The sequence below is a fragment of the Taudactylus pleione genome, unplaced genomic scaffold (assembly GCF_031769625.1).
Source record: "Taudactylus pleione unplaced genomic scaffold, aTauple2 ptg000015l, whole genome shotgun sequence".
Classification (NCBI taxonomy): domain Eukaryota; kingdom Metazoa; phylum Chordata; class Amphibia; order Anura; family Myobatrachidae; genus Taudactylus; species Taudactylus pleione.
Genome location: NW_028284417.1, coordinates 4,626,156 through 4,653,103, shown reverse-complemented (window position 1 = coordinate 4,653,103; position 26,948 = coordinate 4,626,156). Strand labels below are relative to the sequence as shown.

At 42.2% G+C, this 26,948-nt stretch overlaps 1 protein-coding gene across 2 annotated transcripts in view; it reads right to left on the bottom strand.

Moving 5' to 3' along the window:
• KCNQ5 (potassium voltage-gated channel subfamily Q member 5) overlaps nt 1-26,597 on the bottom strand; it is a 791,832-nt gene extending 765,235 nt beyond the window's left edge. For both annotated transcript variants that reach the window (XM_088471354.1, XM_088471348.1), the window contains exon 1: nt 26,202-26,597. In XM_088471354.1, coding sequence (XP_088327480.1) covers nt 26,202-26,590 — 389 coding nt within the window. In that variant the 5' untranslated portion in view covers nt 26,591-26,597. The remainder of the gene's footprint in view (nt 1-26,201) is intronic.
• Nucleotides 26,598-26,948: the final 351 nt, after the last annotated feature.

The following is a 26,948-nucleotide window of genomic DNA, read 5'->3' as shown; positions in this document are numbered from 1 at the left end:
ATTTGTCTTTGGTCATTTAAAATGTCTATAGCTTATTAGGTATGTGCAAAGATTAAGAAGTCGCATACATCTTGCTATTTACTGTCTCAATATGCTTACAGTCCTATTCCATTCTTGGCTATCCTATCTTGTGAGCATGACACAGTTACATAAGGATGAAATAATAACAGGAACTACAGCATATGAATACTAAGCACTCTGTCAAGTAAACTGCACCTAAAGCAACAGATGTAACAACTCACAATTTCCCACCATCAGTTTGGGACAGTAGAGCAGGTGTACCAAATCTTCTAAAGAGCAGAGAAATGACAAGTGGAGAAGTTGCCAATAGCAACCAATCAGCTTATACCTATCATTTTATAAAATGTACTTGATAACTGCTAGCATCTGATTGGTTGCTACTTCTCCACTTCTCCATTTCTCCACTCTTTAGAAACGTTGATAAATCTCCACCTGTGTCTCATGGTCACTCTGTAATGGGGTTCATCAAGCTCTACGTCGATAGGCTGCAGGGTGAAGTTTCCTAATGAACTGGGTCCAAAGCTTGACTACAATGAAGCTATAGCTATTTAAAAAACCATAGTTGTCCCCTATCTTTTTGTTCTTTGAAAAATTCAATAAAAAATGATTGTTTAAAAAAGAACAAAAACAAAACATAGTTGTACTTCCTGTAGTGAATTCCAACTAAACTTAGTCCATATAAAGGGAACACAGTGTTCTGAATACTAGTAACAGAGGGGGATCTGCTTGAGAATGCAAGTATTCTGCAGGCTTGGCATGAGACATACAGTATGGTTGTACTCTATATGTCAGAATGGAATTATTATGATGTTGTGGAATGGGATATGGTCAATAACCTGACATGCGGAATGCTTCAAATACTGGCGCCGGAATCCTGACACCTATCAGAATTCTGGTGCCGGCATCCCGAAGATAAGTAGTGGGGTTAGGAGGAGGATTAGCGTTAGGGTTTAGGCACTAGGGGGAGGGTTAGGGGTTAGGCACTAGGGGGAGGGTTAGGTTTAGGGTGCGGAATGGTTAAGTTTAGGCATTAGAGGGGGAGGTAGGTTTAGGCACCGGGGAAGGAGGGTTAGGGGTAGGGAGAGGGGGAGGGTTAGGCTTAGGATACCTACCGACGGGTATCAGTATCCTAACCCTGTCGGAATACTGGCATCTGGATTTTGGTCGCCGGGATCCTGAGCCCCGGCATCCCGTACCCAAGCACATGGAATTATGATGGCATGGGATTAGTATCATCCTGCTGAATACATTTTCATGAAACTATAAGCTGTTATAACACAAATTTATGGGCATTTGAGATGCAATTGTGCTGGGTGATAATTAGTGAGGATTGGGAATGTATGTACTAGATATAGAGCTGTAGGTGCTGGTGGTTAGGGAGTACCTTATGTATATAAGGCTATTATAATAAACTATCCAATACAGTCCCATCTAATTTACCTTTATTGCTATGCAGTGCAAACCAATTGTTTGTTTTCACTGTACCACTTATGGAGCTATTCATTGTATAAGAAGAGTATGCTTTTATTTGCCTCCATACCCCTTTAGAATAAGTATATATTTATTTTGCATTGTGGTCCAACCATATGTAGCATAATGCATTATGGACCTGATTCAGAGATGGACGCAATACACATGGCACACAGCAGCGATGTATAAATATTCTAATGCTGCAGGAGGCATCTGAGGGAAACAGACGCCTCCTGTCAGCATCTGCAAACCGAGTGCTGCGTTGAAGACATAGCATCGTATAACCATCGCAGCCACTGTGACGCAGAGCCTGCCCTCGACACTCACAGAAAACAGGGTGACACGCTCCTTTCTGGGAATGAAGGCCGACGCCAATTAGGTTGCTGGTGTCGGACACTGCCAGCGTGATTGAAGTACTTGTTCCTGTGCATGTGCAGTTTACCTGCCATCGGGTTAGTGCGTAAATCATCGTGTTTACGTACTAACCTGAATCAGGCCCTATGTTCTCCCTGTAATGTTTACTTAACTTCATTCTTAAAAGCCAACCCTTGCTTACTTTATTGCTGCTGAAACAGATGACCTACCATTGTAGTGTTGCACAGGTTATTATCCATACTGGGCTCACACCTGTTTCCTTTGCATTTACTGACAGATTACATGTTAGCTGTAACTGTGATGGTAGTAGTTGAGAAAGAACTTTATATACATGCTAAGTAGTATTTAGTCTACCCATGGTGCTAGTGTTAAAGATCTACACAGAATCTTCCAGAATTCAGGCTTTAATCTCACTATTTTTCATTATATATGCATACTTAGGTGAGAATGACTACCCCACGTTGTCCCTCAGTGCTGTGATCATAACCTCAATCATTTCTGCCTGCTGTTACCTCTGTTACCTACAGTGGAAATAAGGTCACCCTATACAGTCAGAGAGTGTTTGGTTCACACATGGTGAGAAGATCAGATGGAAAAAACAAAACTGAAGTTAGAGAGTTGCATGGCAACTACCCAACTATAATTGAAAGGGAGCAATAATGTTAAGATGCAGAGATTTATGTACATTTTGCACTTACAAAAAAACAGCTTGGGACCTTTCATTTGTATGTATTATTCCATTAAATGCAGAAAAAGTGGCAGTTTCAAATCTACACACTATGCAGACAATTAGTTTCCCTTTGAATTCTACCCTAATAGAGCATGCCTGCTTAGCACTTCCACTCATTTTAAAATCCAAGTTATTCTTAATGCAAGTTAAAATAGAACATAAAATAAAGAGATATAAAACTTCAGGGTGCATAAAGAAAACAAAAAATGAAGCAATGTTAGAAAGCAAAGCTTTTACATGCCCTATCTCTGGCACTTAGATGACAAACATTATTACACATACAGTACTGTACCACAGCCAAAACTATACACTACCAAGAGCACAAATCGTAACATACAAACCCTTGTCTGAACCAATATGTAGAGCTGCTTCTTCTGATTAATAGTGAGGCTCTAACTGAAGCAAACTATGCAAATAGGAGATTGTACTACTATTCTGACTGCTGTTATGAAAGCACACAACATATATTTACAGCCTTTAGGTTAGATGGTGGTGTTAGCTATTAATAACAGAAGAGAGATTTGGTCAACAATTAAACGCTCTTCATGAAAAGTAACAGAATAAAACAACACCTGCATAACATGTACTTAAGAAACACAAAAAAAGATAATTTGACATTAAAAACAGGGTGTATTACTCTGTGTATTACTAAGCGTAAAGACATATCTTAAATAAGAATGTTAAAAATTAGTCACATATATTCAACATAATTGTTCATCTGCCTTTGCTGACAGATAAAAAAGGCAGTGGCATTTAATTTACCATCTTTAAATGTACATATTGGTAATTAATTATTTGTACCAGACATCCTCATATTATACCAGTTACTTTCCTCCTGAATATTGTACCAAGTGTAGTCCAAGGTTAATTAAGATTAGAGTTCTTCTGCCATGAACAGTTGCTCCATGATTTTTTTGTTGGCTTTGTCTAGTACACTATTGCCCCTGTCCAGTGGATGTTGAAAAATATACTCCTTTACACTAACAAAACTACAGTGTGAAGTGTAAAGCTGGGTACACATTATACGATATATGTACCCAGCGATACGACGGGCCGACATATTGGGGCAGCCGGCACACATTAGATGATCTGGTGCCCGACTGCCTAATATGTCGGCACAAGCCGCATCCCGCTGCATGGGGTCGTCAGTCGCATTGTCAGATTGAGCAGCGTGTAGGTCCGACCTGGCGATGCGACCGACGGCCAAACAGCAGCGCACATGGTCCGACATAGAGGGAACACATTACACGATTTTGACAATATTTGGATCGATTCCGTGGGATCGGCCAAAATAACGTCTACTGTGTATCCAGCCTGTAGCCAATCGCAGCACTAAAATGTTGACATCAGCAAAGACTCTTCTAGCCTGGCCAATTCCAGTGTCTTCATGTGTAGGCAAATATGCCATAGCATGTTCTAGGCCAACATGTTACAAATCATTTGCACATTATCAACAGCACTGCAAGTTTAAGTATTTTCAAAGAACTTAATATACTGCAAAGTACGACACACCATAGGATGAATAGAGTAGGGTTTGCTATGTTTATATAAAAAGCTTACCTATATGGAAATGGCACATGATGATTCCTGCCTGATCCTGCAGCCGCCACTCATTAAGGATCTAATTTCCTTTCTTGTTATTTGTCTAATGTCGAGATAAAAAAAAACACCAGGCCTATTCTCCAATAAAATATAAGAATGGCTGTGCATTATGGAGATAAAATACCCCACTATGGGACCGATTTACTAACATTATTTTTACTAAAATAAAGTGAAAAAGGGTGTTTTCACACCCTTTTCACATTATTTTAGTTTCACATAAATTTAAATTGGAGTAGAATTTGCAAAATTCTACTCCAAGCCCTAATTATCACAGATGTGGCCAAAGTTACAAAAAAAATATTGTGAAAAAATACCTGTGATAACACCATCACCAAGTGGCGTTATCATCACAGGGCTTACCCCGGTTCCCCGCCTCCTGCTCTGCTCTAACAGGAAGAGCAGAGCTGGGATCTAGGTCCCAGTGATCAGCTGTGTGATCTAAAAAGACCACAAGCTGATCACTGCAAAAAAAACAACCACTTACCTGCATCCAGGGTGATCGGTGCTCGTTGATGTCCTCCGATGTCCTCCGGGGCTCCGGTCAGCTGGTCTCCCGGCTCCTGCACTGTGACCCTGGTCAGCTGCTGCAAAGAACAGCTGAATGGGGTCACAGTGCAGGATGGGAGACCAACTGACCAGAGCGTTGGTGTACATCATCGAGCACCGATGACCGGAGGTAAGTGAAAGTGCGGGGGGGGGAGCGATCTCGGGGAAGTCGCGAGGGTGGGGAACCTGGTCGCATGGGGTTTTTTATGGTGAGCACATTGGCACATGCGCAACACCTTCTCACTGTATGTTTTTGGAAAAATACAGTGATAAGGCTGCAGATGGGATTCGCAGGGACAGAGCTTTCAGAGCTTTATCGCAAGCTTTGTCCTTGCAGGGGATTTTTGATAACTACCTGTGATATTGCCTACATTTACAAATTTTGGTGAAAATATCACAATACAATCAGCATTTCAAATGCAAATTGTAGTTAGTAGGGTTCCTTAATAAGTCTACCATAATCCCTCTCATTTATCTGTGGCAGGTAGCCATGTTATGAGGGAGGGAGGTGCCTCTTTATAAGTGTTTACAGTGACTGATTGATACACTGGGTAGGCCCAGTGATGTATTCTCACCTTCTTGACCTATACCAAATCCTGAAACACTATACTAAAGACGTGGGAGGAGCTTCAGCTGTCTGTAATGTGTAATGGTAATACATTACCTTTTAATAGAAGTGCCCCGGAATGTCTTGATAAATGAATTAAAATCAGGCTTGCCTACCCTCCAGATTTTGCTGGGAGCCTCCCGAATATCGGGTGCAGCTCCTGGCCCCCCTGAAAGGCAGACAAGCCTCCTGGCGGCCGCCGTCCCCCACCGCACTAACGATAGAATCCCCCGCTGCGGGGAGGGGCCAGTGACGCAATTCGTACCGAATCGAGTTATCGTGGCCCCGCCCCCTGCTTCACAATGCCTGTCATTTCAGCATTGTGAAGAGGGAGCGAGGCAACGATGACGCAATCGCACGCCCTGCCCCCAATACAGTGTCACAACCCCCCCCTGCTGCATACAGGCATTCAGCTCCCTCCCAGGAGGAGGGAGCTGAAAGTCGGCAAGTATGATTAAAATTAGCTCCTATATTTTGTTATTGTACACATTTTAGTAGCAGTTAAGTAGTCAGAAAAGTCAAAAGCTTCCACAATAGATGAGCATATTATTCAGACTAGAGTAGTAATATAGGGCCTGATTCATTACGGATCGCCACTGCAAATGCAATACACACGCAGACTCACTGTGAAAGTATGCTAATCCATTGCTATCGCTATGCCATCACAGCACAACACAGGGACATCCACCTTACCTTACACACATCCGTAATGTATAGCAAGACTGTGAAACCATCGGTAACATTGAGTACAATCACAGCCTCACACACACTTGCACAAGCTCTGACCTTACTCAGGAATTGCTAACTTCATCACACGCTATGAGTAGCCATGCTGCGTATGGCATCGTACTGGGTAATTTATGCACGCCCCTGTAACAGTGTTCGAAAGCACTGGCACGCCTGCATTCAGCCGACCACCCCCCGTCACCACCCACAAACGACACTTCCTGTCAATCACTCTGCGATGGGTCTGCGTAGTCACATGCGATCACAGTCCCCATCGCAGTGGCCGGATTGCGTACAAACATTGCAATGCATATGCATGCATAGAACACAACAATCGGCTGATTGCATGCGTATTCGCAGTTGCAATCGGTAGTGAATCAGGCCCATAGACAGCAGTAAATGAAATCCAGATAAGCACTTTCACCTGTAATTACTTCATTGCCACATGCAGACTCATGCAACATCAACAAGTCCAGCGGGACTAATTAATTAGGTTCTTGACACCCAATAGAGTCCTTTTATAAGTCACTACAGTGCCCATATTTGAAACCTTCAAGCCAATATGAGAGTTAACCAGGGGCTCTACAGTGAAGGTGGCCCTTAATTTACTAAGTAGCCCCCACCAAACCTACGGTATGTGGAAGTAATTCACTTTTTGATTTATGTGGCCACATTTAAAGTTAAACCTGTATTGCACAGTTGTAATCAACAGCATCAATGTTCTTGTAGCCACCGGCATGAATATTTCCAGTAAGCATTCATGCATCCGATTTAGACCAGGAAACAAATATTCCCATATCATTTCTAATATTTACTTGAACAAAGGCCCTGATTCAGAGCCGGACGCTATTTGCGCTCGCTCGTTCAGAAAAAAGGGGTGGCTATTCAAATGAACCGTTCGCTGTTTGCGGTCTGTTCACGCCTCTATGTCTGAACGAGCGAACAAAACTTGCGGTCGTTTTTTGGGAAACTACACCCCCTGGCCGCTCGCATCCTACGTCATGTCCGCTATTTATTAGATTAATCGAGTACATCGACCAGCGTATGAACTGCTCGCTATTCTTGTGGTTGGTTTTTCCTACCACAATCTTGCGAGCAGTTCTGACTATAAAATAACCCAGTGACGTGGTCAATGACATTGCTGTATTAATTATGCACACCCATAAAACGCCCGTTTTGACCTTTAAGCACGCCTGCGTTCGGATCTCCACTCCCCGTTTTCAAGCACCTTCCGCTGTTACCACCCACATACGCCTCCTCCTGTCACTCAAAATAGCAGGCATTCGCTATTTATCGAACAAACGATTTTTGGCCGCACTGACTGGTTCGCGCATGCGTATTACGATCCATACGCATGCGCAGTTGTGCAAACATCGCTCGGAACGAACGAGCGGCCGCTTACGAGCGGCTCTGAATCAGGCCCAAAGTTAACAAAAGTTAGAAGCTGGTTATTTAAGGTAACATAAATATTTGCATACAGTACAAGTGTGCTATTGTACAATGGTGCCCATGGAAATCTACCGAGTCGTCTAACTCTACCTAGTTGTCAACTTGGCACTGCTTTCAATCGAGCTCAGTTGAAAGGTGATTGAAGTGTTCCTAGCATCGTGATCCATATAAGTTTAATTAACTGAGCACAACAAAGGGTTAATGTGTCTCTACATTTAGTTCTAGAATTTACAGCCCTTTTACTGGTGTACGTAATCTACAAAAACAACAACTAAATGCAATACACCTACATCCACATTTCAGGCAAAGACATTAAGAAAGTAAGCTACTTTTCTCGGCTCTTTTGCCATTTTCACTTGCCAAAAATGCTATTTGCAATTTAGAATTGGCACTCTTTCCATATAGACAATTAGTTAAAGCAGTTGGCGATTTCCCTTGTTTACCATGCTGCTCTCTGGTGCATCACATTCTGTGAAATGTATCCTCACTCCTTCTTGTTTATCTTACCGTCTATATCTGTGTGAGGGTTGTGCACATTCTCTATATAAGACGGACAAAAATCCAATAAATATGCACATATATTAATGGTAAACAAATTTATTAACCCATTTTGTTTTACATTTTCATACTATTGCTACACCTGATATGTGCTGTAGAGTACCCTCCATCTTACTCATGTTAAGGTAGGTTTCTTCCAGGTGATATTCCACAGTCCTGATGTACTGCAGTGGCAAACGCAGGATTTTGAAAGGGGGTTTCCAAACTGATCGAGAGATTATATATGTATATATATATATATATATATATATATATATATATTTTATGGACAGTTCAGCATTGCACACACAATGACACAGACACACACACACGCTGCCAAAGATTACACACTGACACACACGAACTGACAAAGACTACACATCGCACACACACCCAACGCAACGCTCACCTAAAAAACACGAATGCAGAGCCAAAATACCAGTAGTTAAGTACAAACAGCAGCATTTCATAAATATTATCCCACCCACCCCCCAGCAAATACATACAGCAGTTGATCTGGCATCATGTCGTAAATATTATCTTCCCCCCTCCCCTGGCATATACATACAGCAGTCATAAGATACTCTTCCTTACCTTCCCTCCCCTTACACACCCCCCCCCCCGTCGGCATGTACATATAGCAGTCGTTCTAGCAAATATTATCCCCCCTGTACACCCACCTACGTCGTGCGGCTCCGGGACTCTCTGCGCTGGCACTAGTTGATATGTCCCGGCGGCAGGCGCTCTCTCACATTGCCGGTCACAGTGTCCCTATAGGAACGGACTGGGAGGGGTTTGCGCGCTGCAGCTCCCTCTACAGCCAGCCCAGGCAGTGTCTCCTTACAAAAAAATAAAGTAAGTGTTCAGCTGCTCGCCGGGCCGTCAGCGATGGAGCAACGGGCAGGGGGGGTTTCTAGGTACTCGGAAAAACAATAAAATATATGGGGCCTCATTTATCAATGAGTTTTATCATTCACAGCAAGTGATAACACTAACTGCGTATGATATATAGTGCTCCAGCCAATCAGCTCCCAACTGTCATTTTTCAAACAGATGACAGTTGGGAGCTGATTGGCTGGAGCACCATTATCTCACTCGTTGTTAATGATAAAACTAATTGATAAATGAGGCCCATAATGATTATTTTCATCAAAGAATCTTGTGTGCATATATAGTGTACTAGCTGGAGTATCCGGCTTTGCCCGGGATTTTAAGAATGTTTCATCATCCTCCAACAAACCTCTCCTTAGGCAGGCCTCACGAAAAGTGTGACAAACTTCTCCATCAACAGTCTTCGAAGGAAGTAGGACCTGTAACGGTGTAAAGCAAACTTCGGAGATAGAAACATTCAAAATGTGTCGGATGTACAGTGTAAACACGGCCAAGAGCTTCTGTTGCTCTGATACCAGGGTGACCATCTACAGCGACTCCCTGTTTTCTGCGCAGAAAAACTTTACGAGAAGCATTCCATGTGTAATATTTTGGCAGCTCACAGAACAGCAGGGTCCTTGCAAAGTCATCATTTTGACACAGTTCGAAGAAAGAAGTCAATGTTGAGCTGAGAATGCTGGGAAAGCCTGCTAAAGCTCTCTTCGATAATAAACATTAAAATCATGACAAAGCATGACAACACAAAACACTCGCTCTGAGGCCCTACCCGTATGCTGTAATTAACAGTAATTAATTTCTATCTCAAAGTATTTTAGTTGCCTCGGCCGTGTTAATACGCTCGTATGTATAATTTCACGATCTTCGCTTGTAAACTGTGGATTTGTATAGAAAAACAGAAGGACAGAAATAGTATAAATAGTACAGATAAGAAAGTTCTTAAATATCACCACAGGAGACAGCAGTACTGATGCAAGGCCCCACAATGAGCGTGAAGCAAAAACTGTGGTTTTTCATTAATTAAAAATTAACAGTAATTCATTTCTATTTCAAAGTATTTTAGTTGCCTCGGCCGTGTTTTAATACGCTCGTATGTAAAATTTCACGATCTTGGCTTGTTAACTGTGGATTTGTATAGAAAGACAGAATAACAGAAGGACAGAATGACAAATTTTCGCTTTTATATAGTAGATATTAAAGTGTTTTTCCTTCCATTGGTTACTTCCTCTTTAAACCACCTATTTAAGTAGATTTTTATTACAGCTGTTTGTCATATTCTGGTTTAGAAAAAAGGGGGAGAGTAGATGCACCATACAACCATTATTAATTATACATCATATACAGCATAAAGTTTTTGCCATAAATTCGGCCAAAGTTATGAGCTTACCCACCAACGTCAAGGTAACCTTCATCGGGTAAGTCCCAACATTATGGGGGTTCATGTCTGCGATGTGGGGCACCCCCAAACCATTCCAGCCAAACCACCCCAGGGCACCACACAAATAAAAATAGCAGTGAAATGTTGAAGTGTTAGGTAAGTGAAAGTGGCTGCTTAGTGTTTGAAGTGTTATAAAATGAAAATATGAGGAGCCCTTCCTGGTGATCACTGAGAGGTAATATGATCGCATTACTTCCTGCTTTGCCCCTTCAGCTGCACAAGCCAGAGACACAGGAGAGGGATCCTTCAGCTACGTCTGCTGTCGGAAATTATGGGACCGTGGACAGGATGCATCAAGCATTTTGCAGGTGATGCATCCCGACTCTCATCGCATACATGCCGGCATAAGAAACACTGGTATACATTAATAAAATCACAAATGACAGCTCTCCTGGTAAGAGCTGTCCTTTGCGTTAGAAGGACTTCCGGGTTTATGACCTAGAAGTCCTTCTGCGCATGTGCTGAGTGGCGCACACACCTCAGTGGGTGCTGGCAGGGGTCCAATTGGATCCCTTCTCGGGGGGAGTTGCGAATAGAAGCCCATGGGCGTTGCTCGCCACATCCAAGCCCTGGAATGTATCGCATTCAGGGCTTGGTGCATATGTGGTAAATGGCTAAACCTCTGAAAACATAATTTTCGAAGGTTTGACCACAAAAACTGCATTGATGCATCTGATATATCTGCTGCAGCCCCTCCAAATTACATCTTGGAGATACTTAATATTTGCAGGTACCCTGTTATCGGGATATATGTCGCAAATATACTTTGATAAATAGGCCCCTGTGTGAGAGTGGTCTTTCTGGTTTTTTTTTTATGAATATCCAAATGCCAATTGTATTACAATGTTTGCCTTACAAAAATGATACTGCTAAGTGCAAAAGAAAACTGTATATAGCTCTTTATAAAAAAAGCCAAAATACTAATACTGTTCCTTTATATAGCCTGTGTCTGAATGGATTTATCTACTAGATGCAGTATTTGCTTTTATGCATGACAGCTTAAGTACATGTGTTAATGAAGTAGCTTTTGAAAATGCTACTGTGCATATCATCAGCTCTTTTAGTTAAAAGCTTAAATTTGTGCATGCAACCATGGCCTGGTGTGGTGTACCATGAACTAAGCTGTGACACACCTACAAATAAGGATTCATTATATTATATAAAGATAGCCTACAGATTGTAAACTTCCCAACACCTATTTAAATGTTAATGAATAAATGAATACTATAATACATAGAAGTGTTTATTGTGAATTTAGGATGGACTAAATTATCAGAATAATCCTACATGCTGCATTAATGGTCCTTTACAGTAATTAAGCTCATTTATGTTGTTCATATCAATGCATAATAACTCCATTAATATATTATAACTGATCTTGTGTCAGAATCATATTGCTGACAACCCCCATGTGAACACAAGCTGTAAGCGAAAAAATGTGCCAATACTGCTGTTAAAATCTATCTATCTATCTATCTATCTATCTATCTATCTATCTATCTATCTATCTATCAAATCCTTGACCACAGAGGGAGTGAATGAAAAATCATATTTGTTTGCTGTGTATCTGTTATAATTGTGGAGACATAACAGTGATAGTTTTTTGATGTTTTCATTATAATACGTGTTGTTTATGTTACTGTGTGGGTTTTGTGTTCATTAGTTTGCTGTTGTGTTCAACATCACAGTGTGGTGAAAAAGCCGTGCGCAAGGAATAGCTATAAATGGAGGCACACGGTGCGCACATACCCTAAACAAAGCAGCTGGTTGTCTGGTTCCAGCTTCAATGGTTGGGCCACTATTGGTGTTGTGCCAAAAGCCAGTAGAGGTGTGTGTGGGTGTGCCGGGTATAGCTTCCAAGAGGGTAGAGGGGCTGATTACGTGTGTGCCGAATATGCCAATATGCACCGCTTTCCCATGGCTGTTGTTGTTGTTCGCATAGTGGTTAGTAAAACCGTGACCGTTGTTGTTTTCCACAAGAGACCAGTGTGGAGTCTTTATTTCAGCCAGCAAGCAGCCACACGTTGGTTAGGAGTCGGCCTATGCTTACATTGCCTGCCTGCCCCCATCTGCAACAATTTCTGGGCTTGGCTGAAAAGGGGACGGAGCTTATGGGTGGGACAGCAGCACAACAACATTTACAGAAGGTGATTAGATACTGTGACAAAAATATTAATAAAAATGCATGGTACATGGTGCAGAAAGTTATGCCATTATACAGCATGCATAATCAACAGTGATTATTTGCTATGAAATTATAATTATCTGTACTAATAGTCTAAATAATATTAGAGATAGCATCACTGACAATAGTATCTGATTAATAGGTATATGAAATATATAAAAGTATTAGGTATGAACGTAGCTTTCTGAAGTGTTTCCATTTAGAATGTCACCGGATAATGTCCAGACAGCTTGTTAAGACTTATGAGGCATCTGCAAATTTACTGTAGCAGTAAATTCATTTGGTGTATAAGAGAAGCAGAGAGGTATTGGAAGTACACGTGCACAGTTCATAACAAAAACATTGCTCAAGTATCACCGTGGCAACACTGCAGATTCTGTTTAGGAGAGATCCATGTTCAATGCATGCAGCGACAAAATCAAGCTACAGTTTGCAGTGGGTCTATGCATATATATTGGGGGAGACAAAGTTTTATGTTTGTATATAAAGTTTCTTGAAGAATTCAGAAATTCATTGTTCGATGATATTTTGGTTTATGCAATGTAAATCACTGCAAAATCAAGCCTCAATATTTACATGAAAACAGTAACAACATGCAAGTAGACAACCTTCTTGTTGCATCAAACATCCTGCACTTGTCTAAACTGATCACTAAATCATGACATGTCAAATTTCCCAGATCCACTGAAGGATCGCCCATCATTGAAATGATGGAAGAGTGGCAAGAAACAAACATTTGCTGCCATAAAGTACTTTTGCTAACCATAGTGATCGGCATTCCTCCAGCTCTACACAGGTTTGAGTATCTTTGCACATCACTAAGGGTCATATTCAAGATGTTAATTTGAAAATCAGCTGTCCCAGCGAGCGGCTTTACTGCTCCTTTCGGTACAGTGAATCTTTTCACTGCTAGCGAAAGCAGTGCGCATGCGTGACCTATATGTCACGCATGCGCACAAGATCCCCGACGTCCGGTGGAAGGAGCCAGACAGGGGCGGAGGGATCCGAAAGGATACCTCTTTGCGACCCGGGACTTCTTCCCATAGGGAAGGAGCGGGTAGCGATAGCAAATGCCATCTGAAGATGGAGTATGCTTCCGCAATCAGACTCCGATAAAATTATATTTTCGGAACTTGATGAATTCTGTCCCCATACTAGTGTATGGGGACAGCGGGCCATTCTGCTGTAAAAATTAAGTGATGGCCCCAGAATCATTAGAAATTCTGGAGCACCAAATAATACACTGGCTACACAGAGTATCAGTAAAAAGGGAAAATTCCTTCCCCTGAACCAGCAGGTTATTGTACACCACAGTGCAGTGCAGGATCAGTTGTGTTCAAATGCACAGGATCAACTTTTCTACACACACCACTTCGACGGGATGTAGTTGGCATCCCAACAGTCGGATGTCGGCGGTCAGAATCCCGGCGCCAGAATCCCAGCTCCAGAATCCCGACCGCTGACATCCCAACGGTATTAGGCTTAGGGTAAGGGTTAGGTACTAGGGGGAGGGTTAGGGTTAGGATGCAGAAAGGAAGGTTAAGCTGCAGGGGGAAGGGTTATGGTTAGGCTACGGGGGGAGGGTTAGAGTTAGGCTGCTGGAAAGCTGGGTTAGGGTACTTACCTGCATGCGTTGGGATTCTGACTGTCGGGATGCCACTGTTGGTATTGTAACCATCGGCATCCCGATCAAGATTATATAAAGCTCAAGTTAGCTACCCATGTACAGAAAACACATACAGGAGGCAAACAAACATATCTACCACCACAGCATTTAAATTTCTGTAGATCTGGCAAGTGTGTTTGGGGGGAATTATATCATACCTCCCAACTGTCCCGATTTCAGCGGGATAGTCACGCTTTGCGGGGACTGTCCACCTGTCCCATCTGTGGGCCGCGGTGTCCCACGGGCGTGGGGGAGGTTGGGAGGGCACTCTGACACTGCTGCTCTGCATAGTATAGCAAAGCAGCGGTGACTGGGTGATGCATGCTGTCCCGACTCTGGGAGAGGCTGGGGGCTAGATGAAAACGAGGCATGGCTCATGGATATGACATTTCCATGAGGCCACGCCCCCTTGTCATTAAGCCCCCTAAATTGTCCCATCTTCCACCTCACAAAAGTTTGGAGGCATGTTATATGAAGTGGGGACTGGTGTGTGTGAGTAGGGTATTACTGAATAATTATATTTAGACTCTGTTGGGGGCAGGACATGTTGAATCCTCCCCACTGGTAACCACATATCACTCCTGAATCCAAAATTTCTTCCGTGCTGAACCCTACCACTGGAATGATCTCCCTTGTTCTAATAGACTATCCCCTACCCTGTATAGTTTGAAACAGTCACTGAAAACCCACCTGTTCAAAAAAGCATACTAGTTCCCTGCTTAACCTTTTACTTTTGACAGCTGTTAATACTTACATTAGAATATTTTTTATTTTAAATAGTTAGTATTCCACTTGATGATACACTGACTTACGTATTTACGATTTGCTAAAGCTAGAAAAAAAATTAAATGTGATTTGTGTATAGAGGGAAACAATTCCAATAATAACAAAATTACTGCTTTAAAGTCACAAAGGACGTTAGTTCTAACCACAGACTACATGAAATGACAAGCATATATTGTGGGAAGACAGTAGCAACCCCTTCAAATCACTGGAAACATTTGTGTCTTCAGGGCAAACCAAACATTTGTTTTCAATCAGCCGCACATTGGCCCTCATTCAGACCCACTCGCAAGCGGGCGCACGTACGTTAGGCGTACGTACAAAAATATTTAAATTCAATGGCTCGCTCGTATTTTCGTTCGCATCTAAAATTCCTCCCTAAACTCTGACGACCCCTCCTCTAACTAACGAGCGTACGAAATAGCGAGCGTACATCCCCGAAATGGCTTGAAAGGAACGCACGCACAAGTATAAACAGGAAGTGGCCTTGTCAGATGTCGATTACCTGCTCCTTTATTCTGCCTACCTCCATCAATCGTATCATGCCAATCAATGTATCAATTAGCTTAATTGTTTGTTTTTTTTCAACACAATGCAAGAAACTTTACTCTTGTCTGTGTTTGTGTTTACCCGCAGAATACGTACGGATGAAACATTCGCTTGTATTGTTTAAAAAACATGTGAACCACAATTAAACAATTGTACTATTGCTGTGTATCCCCGCATATTTCCCTGGGTTCATTTCTTTATTTAAATTTGCTTACGCATGTCACTGCATCAAGCCTATCCTAACTCTCCAGAGATTTCTGGCCCTGTCGAACACATGACTCATACACTAACCAATAAAATTGCTCCTGTTAATTTCCAAAATACATTAGCCAATCAGAAAATTTTTACACACTTTATCAAAAATGATTTTTAAGAAAAACACCATTGCCATCATGAGAGCCTCCGCATTCACCAGGCGTGAGCTGCTGGTGCTTACGGAGGTCATGGATCGCCGGATCACCAGCCAGCCAGAACCCATGACCAACCGGCAGAAGCGCTCCGCGTATGCGGAGGTACGGTCCCGCCTGCGGTCCTTTGGATCACGCCGCAACATCGGCCAGCTGGAGCGCAGGTGGTCCGACCTGCAACGGCGAACGCCCCGCTTGCTGGCATGCTTTCGCATGCAGATCCTGGCAAGTAAGTGTTATGTATTGTGGTTTTAATGTTTGTGTTTGTGGGGCAAACTGCGTGTGCATGTTTTCATGTTTGTTCTATTTATTATTTGTACTCATATCTGCGTCTGCATGTTTTCCTGTCTGTTCTATTTATTATTTGTACTCATATCTGCGTCTGCATGTTTTCATGTCTGTTCTATTTATTATTTGTACTCATATCTGCGTCTGCATGTTTTCCTGTCTGTTCTATTTATTATTTGTACTCATATCTGCGTCTGCATGTTTTCCTGTCTGTTCTATTTATTATTTGTACTCATATCTGCGTCTGCATGTTTTCCTGTCTGTTCTATTTATTATTTGTACTCATATCTGCGTCTGCATGTTTTCCTGTCTGTTCTATTTATTATTTGTACTCATATCTGCGTCTGCATGTTTTCCTGTCTGTTCTATTTATTATTTGTACTCATATCTGCGTCTGCATGTTTTCCTGTCTGTTCTATTTATTATTTGTACTCATATCTGCGTCTGCATGTTTTCCTGTCTGTTCTATTTATTATTTGTACTCATATCTGCGTCTGCATGTTTTCCTGTCTGTTCTATTTATTATTTGTACTCATATCTGCGTCTGCATGTTTTCCTGTCTGTTCTATTTATTATTTGTACTCATATCTGCGTCTGCATGTTTTCATGTCTGTTCTATTTATTATTTGTACTCATATCTGCGTCTGCATGTTTTCCCTCTTTTTATGAATTTTTAATTCTACTGCTATTTTTTTTTTTTTTTTTTTTGTTTGTTTGGCCGGATTTGTCCATAAACTAAACGCAATTTATTTGACATATTTTAGGGGGACAGCCAAGACTCCGCCGTCAACGTCGGCGTTCCCGCCCACTCTCCCCAACCCCCAGCCAACACTCCACCCCAAATCTTTCGCCTATTCCCCACTCCTCCCCATCCTTCCCAGACCTTCTCCCGGAAATGTCGGGACTCCTTCCCCTCCGTCCCACTTCCCCCTCTCCTCCACCCACCCCTCTTCCAATTACCCCCTCCCCGGAGTCCAGCATAACTCCGCCCCATTCTTTGGGGAATGACGGATCCTCCGAGGAGGATCATGGAGGTTTTGCCGGAGCTCCCGATTTGTTTCCCGGTATGTTTTTTATTATTTTTTTTTAAAGCACAAACTGTTTGTATGTAATCATGTGTCGTGCCTTTCTTCGTGTTTTTGTGGCTTGACTTTTGTTGATTGTGAAGGTTTGCCTTTACCTCTTCCTGGTGATTTAAGCATACACATATCATACCTGTGGGAATTTGTACCTAGGCCTTGTATTTTTGCCAGCCCACACTTTTTATTTATGTTTTTGGGTTTAGGAGTGATTTGTTTTTTAATTAATGTTTTTCTGTGGAGTCCCTATTGTTGTATTAACCCACACACTTTTCTCACCCACAGAGGAACAGAGGCGTCGGCAAGAGGTGGCGGATGTTGTGGGGCAGATGCGCCACCATGTAATCGGCCTTCTGGTGGCCCTCGACCGGCTGTCTGGCCTCCTTCGGCATTAGTTTTTTTTTTTTTGTTGTATTTTCCCAATAAAATTTTAAAGACAAATATACGTTGTGGCTCATTTTTAAAAACCAAAACCAAGATAGTTTAGCCTGACATAAGTTCCTGCAAGGATTTCCCTTTTTTAAAAGTTAGATTGTGTTTTGTCTTTGTATGTCAAACAGACACCAGAAACACATAACAGTAACAATGTAATTTCCCTTTTTGGGTGTAGTGTCAATTTCAGATTTCTACATTTTCCAGGTTCCTACTTGGTGCGCAAGCTGCTTAGGCCAATCTTACAAATCCCAAGGTTGGGCCAGGCTTCCTTTTGGTGTGGATTGGAAAGCTGAAAACATATTTCAGTTTTGCTCATCTGGCGTCAGTACTGGTTTACCCCTTAGTCAAATGTAACTTGTGTTAACCTGGTTACACTTGCTGTTAACGTCCCAAAAAAGGAAGACCATTTCACTCTTCAAACATTTATTCACCACATAACAGAGAAAACAAAGTGGTCACTCCCAAAAAAAATACACAGTGATAAATTCAAATACAACACATACCAAGAAAAAAATAAATAAAAACACAAAATCAAGAACTGGTTGACGAAGGACCATGCCAACATGATTCCACAAACATGGCGTTGCGATATGGGTTCCAGAATATATGCCCAAAAGGACCAGATCCAGGTTTGGTAAGGGTAGCAGGAAGTAGTGAGCGTTGGAGTGCCAAAGATTATGTGAACAAACAGAAGATGGTGAGAAAATTAAAAATAAATTAGATGTTTGCCAAAAAAAAAAAACACATTAGGTATAAACACTGGAGTTTTGAACAAACTTACCTAAAAAATCTGGCCACCACATCATCGCGTATGGCCCCCCCACATACTGACCTTCGACCAACCTCGGGGGGGCCATCCTCAGGTAAGGCATCCTCTGGCTGCATTGGGACACCACTCCTTATGGCAATGTTGTGAAATATCCCACACAGGACCACAATTTTAGACACCATATCCGGCACATACATGAGCTCGCCACCAGAGCGGTGGAGGCATCTGAATCGGCCTTTTAAAAGGCCGATACAGCGCTCCACCACTTGCCTGGTGGCTGTAAGTGCGGAATTATACGCACTTTGTGGCCCTGGTGTGGGAGCCAAATAAGGAGTGAGCAGCCAGGACATGCAAGGGTATCCACTGTCTCCTGTGAACAAAAATAGACCACATCAGGAACACTGTGTATCAAGCTTAACATTGTTATGTACTAAAGGTCTCCACTTACCCAGAAGCCACGCATCACCAGCTTGTAGGTTGGTTAATTTCTGCCATATCCCTGATTGCCGGATGACGAAGGAGTCATGAGCACTTCCGGGTAATTTAGCATTCAGGGACAGGATCTGGAGGGAGGCATCACATACCACCATTACATTCAGGGAGTGATAGTGTTTCCTGTTTCTAAATATGGCCTCCAGCCGTGCTGGAGGCTGAAGTGGTATGTGAGTACCATCCACAACCCCTATGATGTGTGGGAAGCCAGCTATTTGGTAAAAATTGGCCTTGGCCACACTAAGGGCACCCATATCCAAAGGCATTTGAATAAAATGATGGAGGTGCTTGAAAAGTGCCTCCATCACTGCCCTCAGGATCCGGGAAAAGGAGGATTGGGAGATGCCCGCCACTATTCCGACCGTTGTTTGAAACGATCCTGAGGCACAGAAATGTAACACCGCCATAAATTGCGTCAGTGGTGGTATTGCTGTTGGACTGTCAATTTGCCGCTCAAGATCACTTTCTATTAATGAGAGAGTGTCTATGATGATTTTGGGAGGTAGACGGTAGCGTCTTAAAACCTCATCATCGGGCATTCCAAAAAGGGTGACACGTGTTCGAAATATCTGGGGCCTTGCATGCCTACGATGCCTACGCCTGGGACGAGTTTGAGGTTGGTCGTCTTCCGGGAGCAGGGCCAGAACAATTCGCCCCAGATCTATCTGAAATTCAAAGTTTACAATGTAAGGCTTTTGACCCACCCCAAAAGTAAGAAAAAACAACTTAGCTTTCTGATACCATCCATAGCTGCTTACATGCCGGGGTATTGTCATGATATGTATAAACTGTAAAAAAGGCAACAATGAGACGTCAAAAATTTAAAGGGTTTTTTTTTAGGTAAAAAATTGTTGCAAGCCAACACAGAAAATAACGGAAAAACACATTTGGCCATCGATGAAAACTACATTGCACACCGTACGTCAAATAGGGTTCAAATGGACCCAAAAAATGGAAAAGGGAAAAGCAAAACTGGATTATATGATGAATAAGCCGTCCAAAATGCGGTAAATTATTCGCAAATGCAAGTCACTACACCAACAGTCAAAAATGCAGTAAATTATTCGCAAATGCAAGTCACTACACCAACAGTCAAAAATGCGGTAAATTATTCGCAAATGCAAGTCACTACACCAACAGTCCAAAATGCGGTAAATTATTCGCAAATGCAAGTCACTACACCAACAGTCCAAAATGCGGTAAATTATTCGCAAATGCAAGTCACTACACCAACAGTCAAAAATGCGGTAAATTATTCGCAAATGCAAGTCACTACACCAACAGTCCAAAATGCGGTAAATTATTCGCAAATGCAAGTCACTACACCAACAGTCCAAAATGCGGTAAATTATTCGCAAATGCAAGTCACTACACCAACAGTCAAAAATGCGGTAAATTATTCGCAAATGCAAGTCACTACACCAACAGTCAAAAATGCCGTAATTCATTCGCAAATGCAAGACAAAAAATGGACTTACCCAACTCGAATATATAAGATGTCCTCAAAAAACTTCTTTGGGTCCGAAAACAAAAAAAAACTAAAAAAGATGAAATGAGAGTTAAACAAATTAACTAACCACAAAACAGAAGAATACAACAATTGGCCACAAATTTGAATGCACAAAACTTACCAAATCAGGAAAGGATGTTGAAAAAATGAAAAAAATGCGAACGGAAAAACCAAAGAAATGTAGCAAAAACAAACAAAAAAACAACTCTCCAAAATCCTCCAAACGCAACCAACCAACCAAATCCAAACCACTTCACCGACAACACTCCAACAACCCCACCTCGAATCCACACACACCAAGCCATAAATAGTGTTTATTTTCCCGCACAAATTAAGGATGAATCATAGGGACGCACAATCAATGATGCGGCCGCAAACTAACGACGCATGTATAAATACGTCACGAAATCACATAGAATTTCTGGATGATTTCATGCTGGAAGCAGAGACATGGCTTCAAACCAGGGAAACAATGGTCAAAATTGCGGCGGTAAGGCCTTCATGCATTTTGTGTCAATGAGTATTTTAAAACATAATATTGTGCAAGTTGTGAAGTGGCTAAATCTGCATATTTACCCAAATAGGTGAGGAGGATGACATGGAAGAGACTGCTGGCCCCAGTCAACCCGCCAAAGCTGCAAAAAAAAAAAGGCAGCCACATTTCACAAGCAAGGAGATGGAGGTTTTGATCCAGAAGTGCGTTGACATCCTGCCCCAGGCAGCCAGGAATATGAGCCAAAGCCAGAAGTGGAGAATGTGGGAGGAGGTCGCCGTTGCTGTCAATAGGGTGGGTGATTATGTCCGTCTAGCCCGGGATGTCAAACGGCGGTAAGTAAACACTTTCCCATCCTATAAACAAACCCCATTGTTAAAAAAAGGATAATGGTTCCAAATTCATTCCACAGATGGGCAGACTTCAAATATCGTCTAAAGCAAAAACTTGCCGACAGGGCTAGGCATGCAAGGGGGACAGGTGGGGGTCCCACCCCTGTGTCATTGGAGTTGACAGACTTAGAAGAGATGGCACAGGGGTGTGTGCAGGCTGTGGAGGTGTTTGGCGTGTCCAACATGGATACGGACATGCCAGACTTTGCGGCTCCTCATGTTGGCCAAGGTAAGTCTTGTGATGTCACCAACTCAGAAATGCTATTGTGCCAATATGTAGATTCTAATGTGAGTCTTTTCTCCAATTTCCTAACAGAGACAGAGGCGGATGAGTCTGCTCCAGAGGGGAGCCTTGGCCGCAGAATTTCTGCTGACTCTGCAGGGGAGGAACCAGTACATCCGGCTGAGGACCCTGCAGAAGCCAGTCCAGGGCGTGCCCCCTCGCAGGCAGTGGGCCTCCTCACAGAACTCAATTTTAAATCGGATTGCCATACGGAGATTCTGCAGAGGATGGACGCCAGTCTGATACGGGTGGCTGAGGCCCTGGAGCAAAATGCTGCGGCCAACGTGACCATTGCTCAGGCCCTGGCGGAAAATACCAGGGCCAACATCCGCATCGCCGATGCCCTGGAGCAGCTCGTTCGCCAGCACATGGTGGAGCCGACCTCCCTTCCTGCCGGAACATCCAGATCCTCCACCTCTGGCACAACATCAGGCAATCCTCCAAATGTGCCTAGCCCTGTGCCTAGTCCAGAGGCCACAACATCTGCCTCTGGACAGGCCAGCCCGATGGCATCCCGGACCCGGTCTGGCGCCCACCCTCACCCAGCCAAACGGGCGAGAAAACGGTGACAGCAATGGCGACTTTTCCCACTTTCCTTCTGTGCTTGGCTCATATTCCTTTCTGGTCAAAACTTCCCTCTCCTTTCTTGTGAAATGTTTTTAAATTTTGTATTTACGATTATGTTAGTAGTTATGTTTTGTTTTTTTTTTGATCAAATATCTTGGCCACAAAAAAAGGCAATACAATATTATGCCAATTTGTTTGTGTGTAAACAATAAATTTAAAAAAAAAAACAGACATTGTATTGTGACATTATTGTACAAATGGGTTACATTTAATCCTGGCCTTAAACGCAAAAACTGACCCTCTTTTGTTAAAAAAAAGGCCTCTTTAAGGAACGTTTAAAAAAACACATAGCGATGCAAATTCCACAGTAAACCAAAAAAAAGGGGAGCTAATTAAAAGATGATGACATTATTTTTACAATAGGCCATAACCACCAAATTGTGGCCAAAATAAAAGCCCAAAAATGTACGCTAATTGATTATGTAATCATGACATTAGCAGCTCTGATTTCCACCTGCGTACGCTTTTGTGCTATCCCAATAAACTGCTTTCCAAACACATACCAAGCCGGATTTCAATCCAACACTAATTACTTTACTGACCAGCCACGATTAATCGCAGCACCATCGTGGAGTCCCGGGACGGAGGAGAAGGCCATCGCCAATGTGGTCGAGTAATCCTGACCCTAAGCTGTGCGAGCATTTTGAAGGGAAAGCGGATGTTTCAGTGACGTATGAGACGGTCCGAACACATTTGACGTTCGCATCTGCTAATGTATGTACGCCCCAAAAACGCTTCGCCACGCCTGCGTTTTGTCATCTCCACCCCCGTCAACACCCAAAAACGCCCTGTTCTGTCAATCACATTTGACATGTCACTTCCTGTACGCTATTTTAGGAACGAGAGAAAAAAAGCTCGCAATCTGCCGTACGCGCATGCGCGGTGTAACACCGACGCATGCGCGGTTAGTCAACATCGGAACGCAACGAGCGTACTGTTGTTAACGTGCGGCTCTGAATGAGGGCCATTGTACACTCCGCTTAATGGTGAAGGATTTTTCTCACCGAATACAAGCCTAAAGATTCGCAAACTTTCATTCACAGTGTTCACAGGTTTAAAACATGCATTTTTCTGCCAAATCTTTGCTATAAGGATGAGTTTGAGGCATCATTAAAGAATAAACATGTTACCATTTCATTTACATCTCAGCCGTAAGATCTTGGCTGTGAGAGGCCAACAACACAAGAAGGCCTGTGGCAGCCGGGAGGGTGACATTAACCATGGGTCCTCATGCATACCAACACTGACTGAGGGAATCATGCCTTCAGGAGTTGGTTTTGCTAAACAACTGCTTAAATATAATCAACTTACTGCAATATTTGACCTACTCTTGCTTCAAAGCCTTATGTAGCCAAGGATACCTGTTATACATCTAGTATGAATTTCACATGTGAACAAATATGGTTATTGCTGTAATGTATCAGATTAAAATAATTAAAACATGGTCCCAAAAGTAATTTGACACCATTATTGCTTTTAAACAGTAGTTTCAAAACATCTGTTTAGGAAACATTATAGACAATCGACAATATTATACCAGTGGATATTGTGTATTATAACATCAGCCACTTGCATAACAGTGCGCACGTGATTTGCTCGCTCATTTATGACAAGGAAACCAAAGTTGCCCTTGGTCAGTTGTGTCTTTGTAGAAAGTAATACATAAAGTAGAAATTAAAACACAAGGGGTGATTTTATAATAAAGTGTTAAACTGCAAAAAAAAATTAGATAACAAACTAAACTGCACAAGATTGATCAGAGCTAGTAACTTTTTGGTTGCAACAGGTTACATATGTACATTACTTTTAACATATAATGAAACCTAAAAGAATTAAACAAACAATAAACAGTAAAATCAGTTAAATTGAGTATTGCTAATTTATACATGAAATCCAAGTTATTGTTCCAACAGCAATGTGATATTTCACAGTTTACATCCAAACATGTCATTCATCATACAGTATGGTTGGTTTTGTTTCTCATGTGTGAATTTGTCATGTCAAGTCTGAAAGGATGTGTGTTCATGCATAGCAATGTATCCAGGATATGAATATTGCATATCTTTCAGTGTATTTCTGAACTTGTAACATTATATATTTAGCAAGATCTGTCCTCTAGCAGTCATTTCACTAGACAAGCTATTTTTCTAGAAGCCAACACGCAATAAGGATTACATTCAAATACCAAGTAGGTAAAAAGGCTTTAAATGGGATGAAAGCAAAAGTCTGGGTTAATGTAGTAAAACGCATTCAGTAATGAATTAGTTTAGCAAATGTCATACTATTAGAACATGTAAAGGATTTACTGAAATCTTTGCTTACATAAAGGTCAACAGTATTATAAACAAAACATAAAAGTACTTTCTGCACAACACTGCAGTGTATCTAATTAATTTATTAATTATTTTATTTGTGAACTGTCTGTATTTCCAGACAGTAGCAGGAGTAAACAGGAGGTAGATGAGTTCTTCATTAATCAGGTATCTAAATCTAATGTTTGATTCTTATTGGTATATTAATTTAGTAAATGAGAATAGTAGGATAAAATATGAGTCCTCATACTTTTGTTACTACCTCCATTTCCTAAATAGCATCCATTTTTTCTCTAGATGCCAGAAGCATCCAAACAATCATAAAATATTGACATGCTTGAAACTGCATTATATTATGACAATTCTTGTGACACATGTATTCTCAGAATCCAGTATGTAAAGATATTTATAAAACTGGAAGATTTATCAACGAGTGATATTCTTGTTATCACTCCTTATTAATCTTAAATGGTGCTCCAACCAATAAGCTTCTAACTGTCATGTGTTTGAAAAATGACAGGAGCTGATTGGTTGCAGCACCATTTAAGATTAGTAACGAGTGATAACAAAAATATCACTTGTTAATAAATCAGGGCCTTTAGACTCCACGAATTAGACAGCAATCACAGTTCCACATTAATAACTGTACCAGTTTTAATAACATTTTCCTGTATTTTTGCTCTGTAAAACTGACCAAAAGTAATATTTATAACAGTTTTCTAGTAATAGTTTATACATGTTTTAAAGTCACTTATAACCAAATAAATGAATGGAATCATGCGAGATATTAGCGCTAAGAAGCTGGACAGAAAACTAGGCGTATAACTAATGTAGCTGGTATATGAGATGTGTGAGCTTACTGCTCCTGGGCCATAGGAGATCAGTCTAGGCTGTGGCAGAACAGAACTGACACACCAGTTTGCCTTACATGTGAAAGCTCAGCTGTACTTTTTCTTGACACTGAGAAGTGAACTGTGAGTCACAGACAAAGCCCACCAGCAACAGTTTCCGCCTTCTCTCACCCACAGGCAGGAATCTAATGATACATTGGGTATAACACATTGGGTATAACACGCCCCATTACTATCAGAGACAAGTGACAGGACTCTGAAGTGACTTCCTCTCAAGTATGCCCAGTAGGCAATACACCAAGTGGCAAGTGCCAGTCATCATCATCATCATTATTAAAACCATCATCATCCCTGGTCCACAGCGTGATGATTGCTAAACCTTCCATGAGCCTTGCTTTAACCAGAGCACACATTTATATATACTGTATTACTGTATATATATATATAGAATCTAACCTTACAGATTTGCCAATGATTCCTACATATAGAGCTCAGGTGATTGTATATTTGTCCAGGTGCATCCCAGCTCATGAAATGACATAACTGAAAGTTATAGATGCCTGGCACAGTATATGTCATCCTTACTTTGACTCTAGCACCTTACTATTATATACAGCACATCAGTCAAGGGTACATCAGCTTCCATGACAGCTCAGTAATAAGTCACCAGAAAGTGATTGTATTTACTCACACGAATACGTGGTAGACGAAAGCCCAGCCCCGGGGTCTCTCCAGCACGTTGTACAGATAGTTTTGCAGCCTCCTATACTTGACGTTCCTTCGGCAGCTCTGGCTGCTGTTATAAGACAGCGGCTTTCCCAACAAGCTCATGCGAGCCCCTTGCTTCCCCCTGCGGCTCTCATGCACGCCTCCTCCGGTCCCCACACCGCCCCTGGATCCTTCACTTGTCCCCAGCAGCAGCAAGCCATCCCCTCTGTTGGAGTTCAGCAGCACCCGGCTTCCCCGGCCGGACTCCACATCCTTCATGCCGTAGTAGCGGTCTCTGCCTCTGCCCCTGGCGCTGCTCTTCATCCAGAGCTCAGAGCCTCCCTCATCGCCTCCACTGTGGTTGCGGGGCATGGCATCCCCGGTGAGGGCAGAGCCCTGGGTGCATGCAGGCAGCAACAGAGCTGGGGGTCGGGGATGTGTGTCTCCGTGATCAGGGAGCAATCACTGAGGAGTCTCTGGCTGTTAGATCAGGACATTCCCTTGGGGGTTACTGTCTGTTCAGAATGTACCTTGGGTCTTACAGAGACAGGTTTATGCGTCCGTTCCTGTTAGGGCACCGCTCCTGCAGATAGAAAATACTCTTTCAGAACGTTAGTACACTGTGCCTCCTGTAAGGTATTTCTCTGCCCTGTCACATTGAGCTGCATGCTCTCCAAGGTAGAAATCCTCCTGTGGAAATGTTTCCCTCAAGAAGTGTGATCTGGTTCCC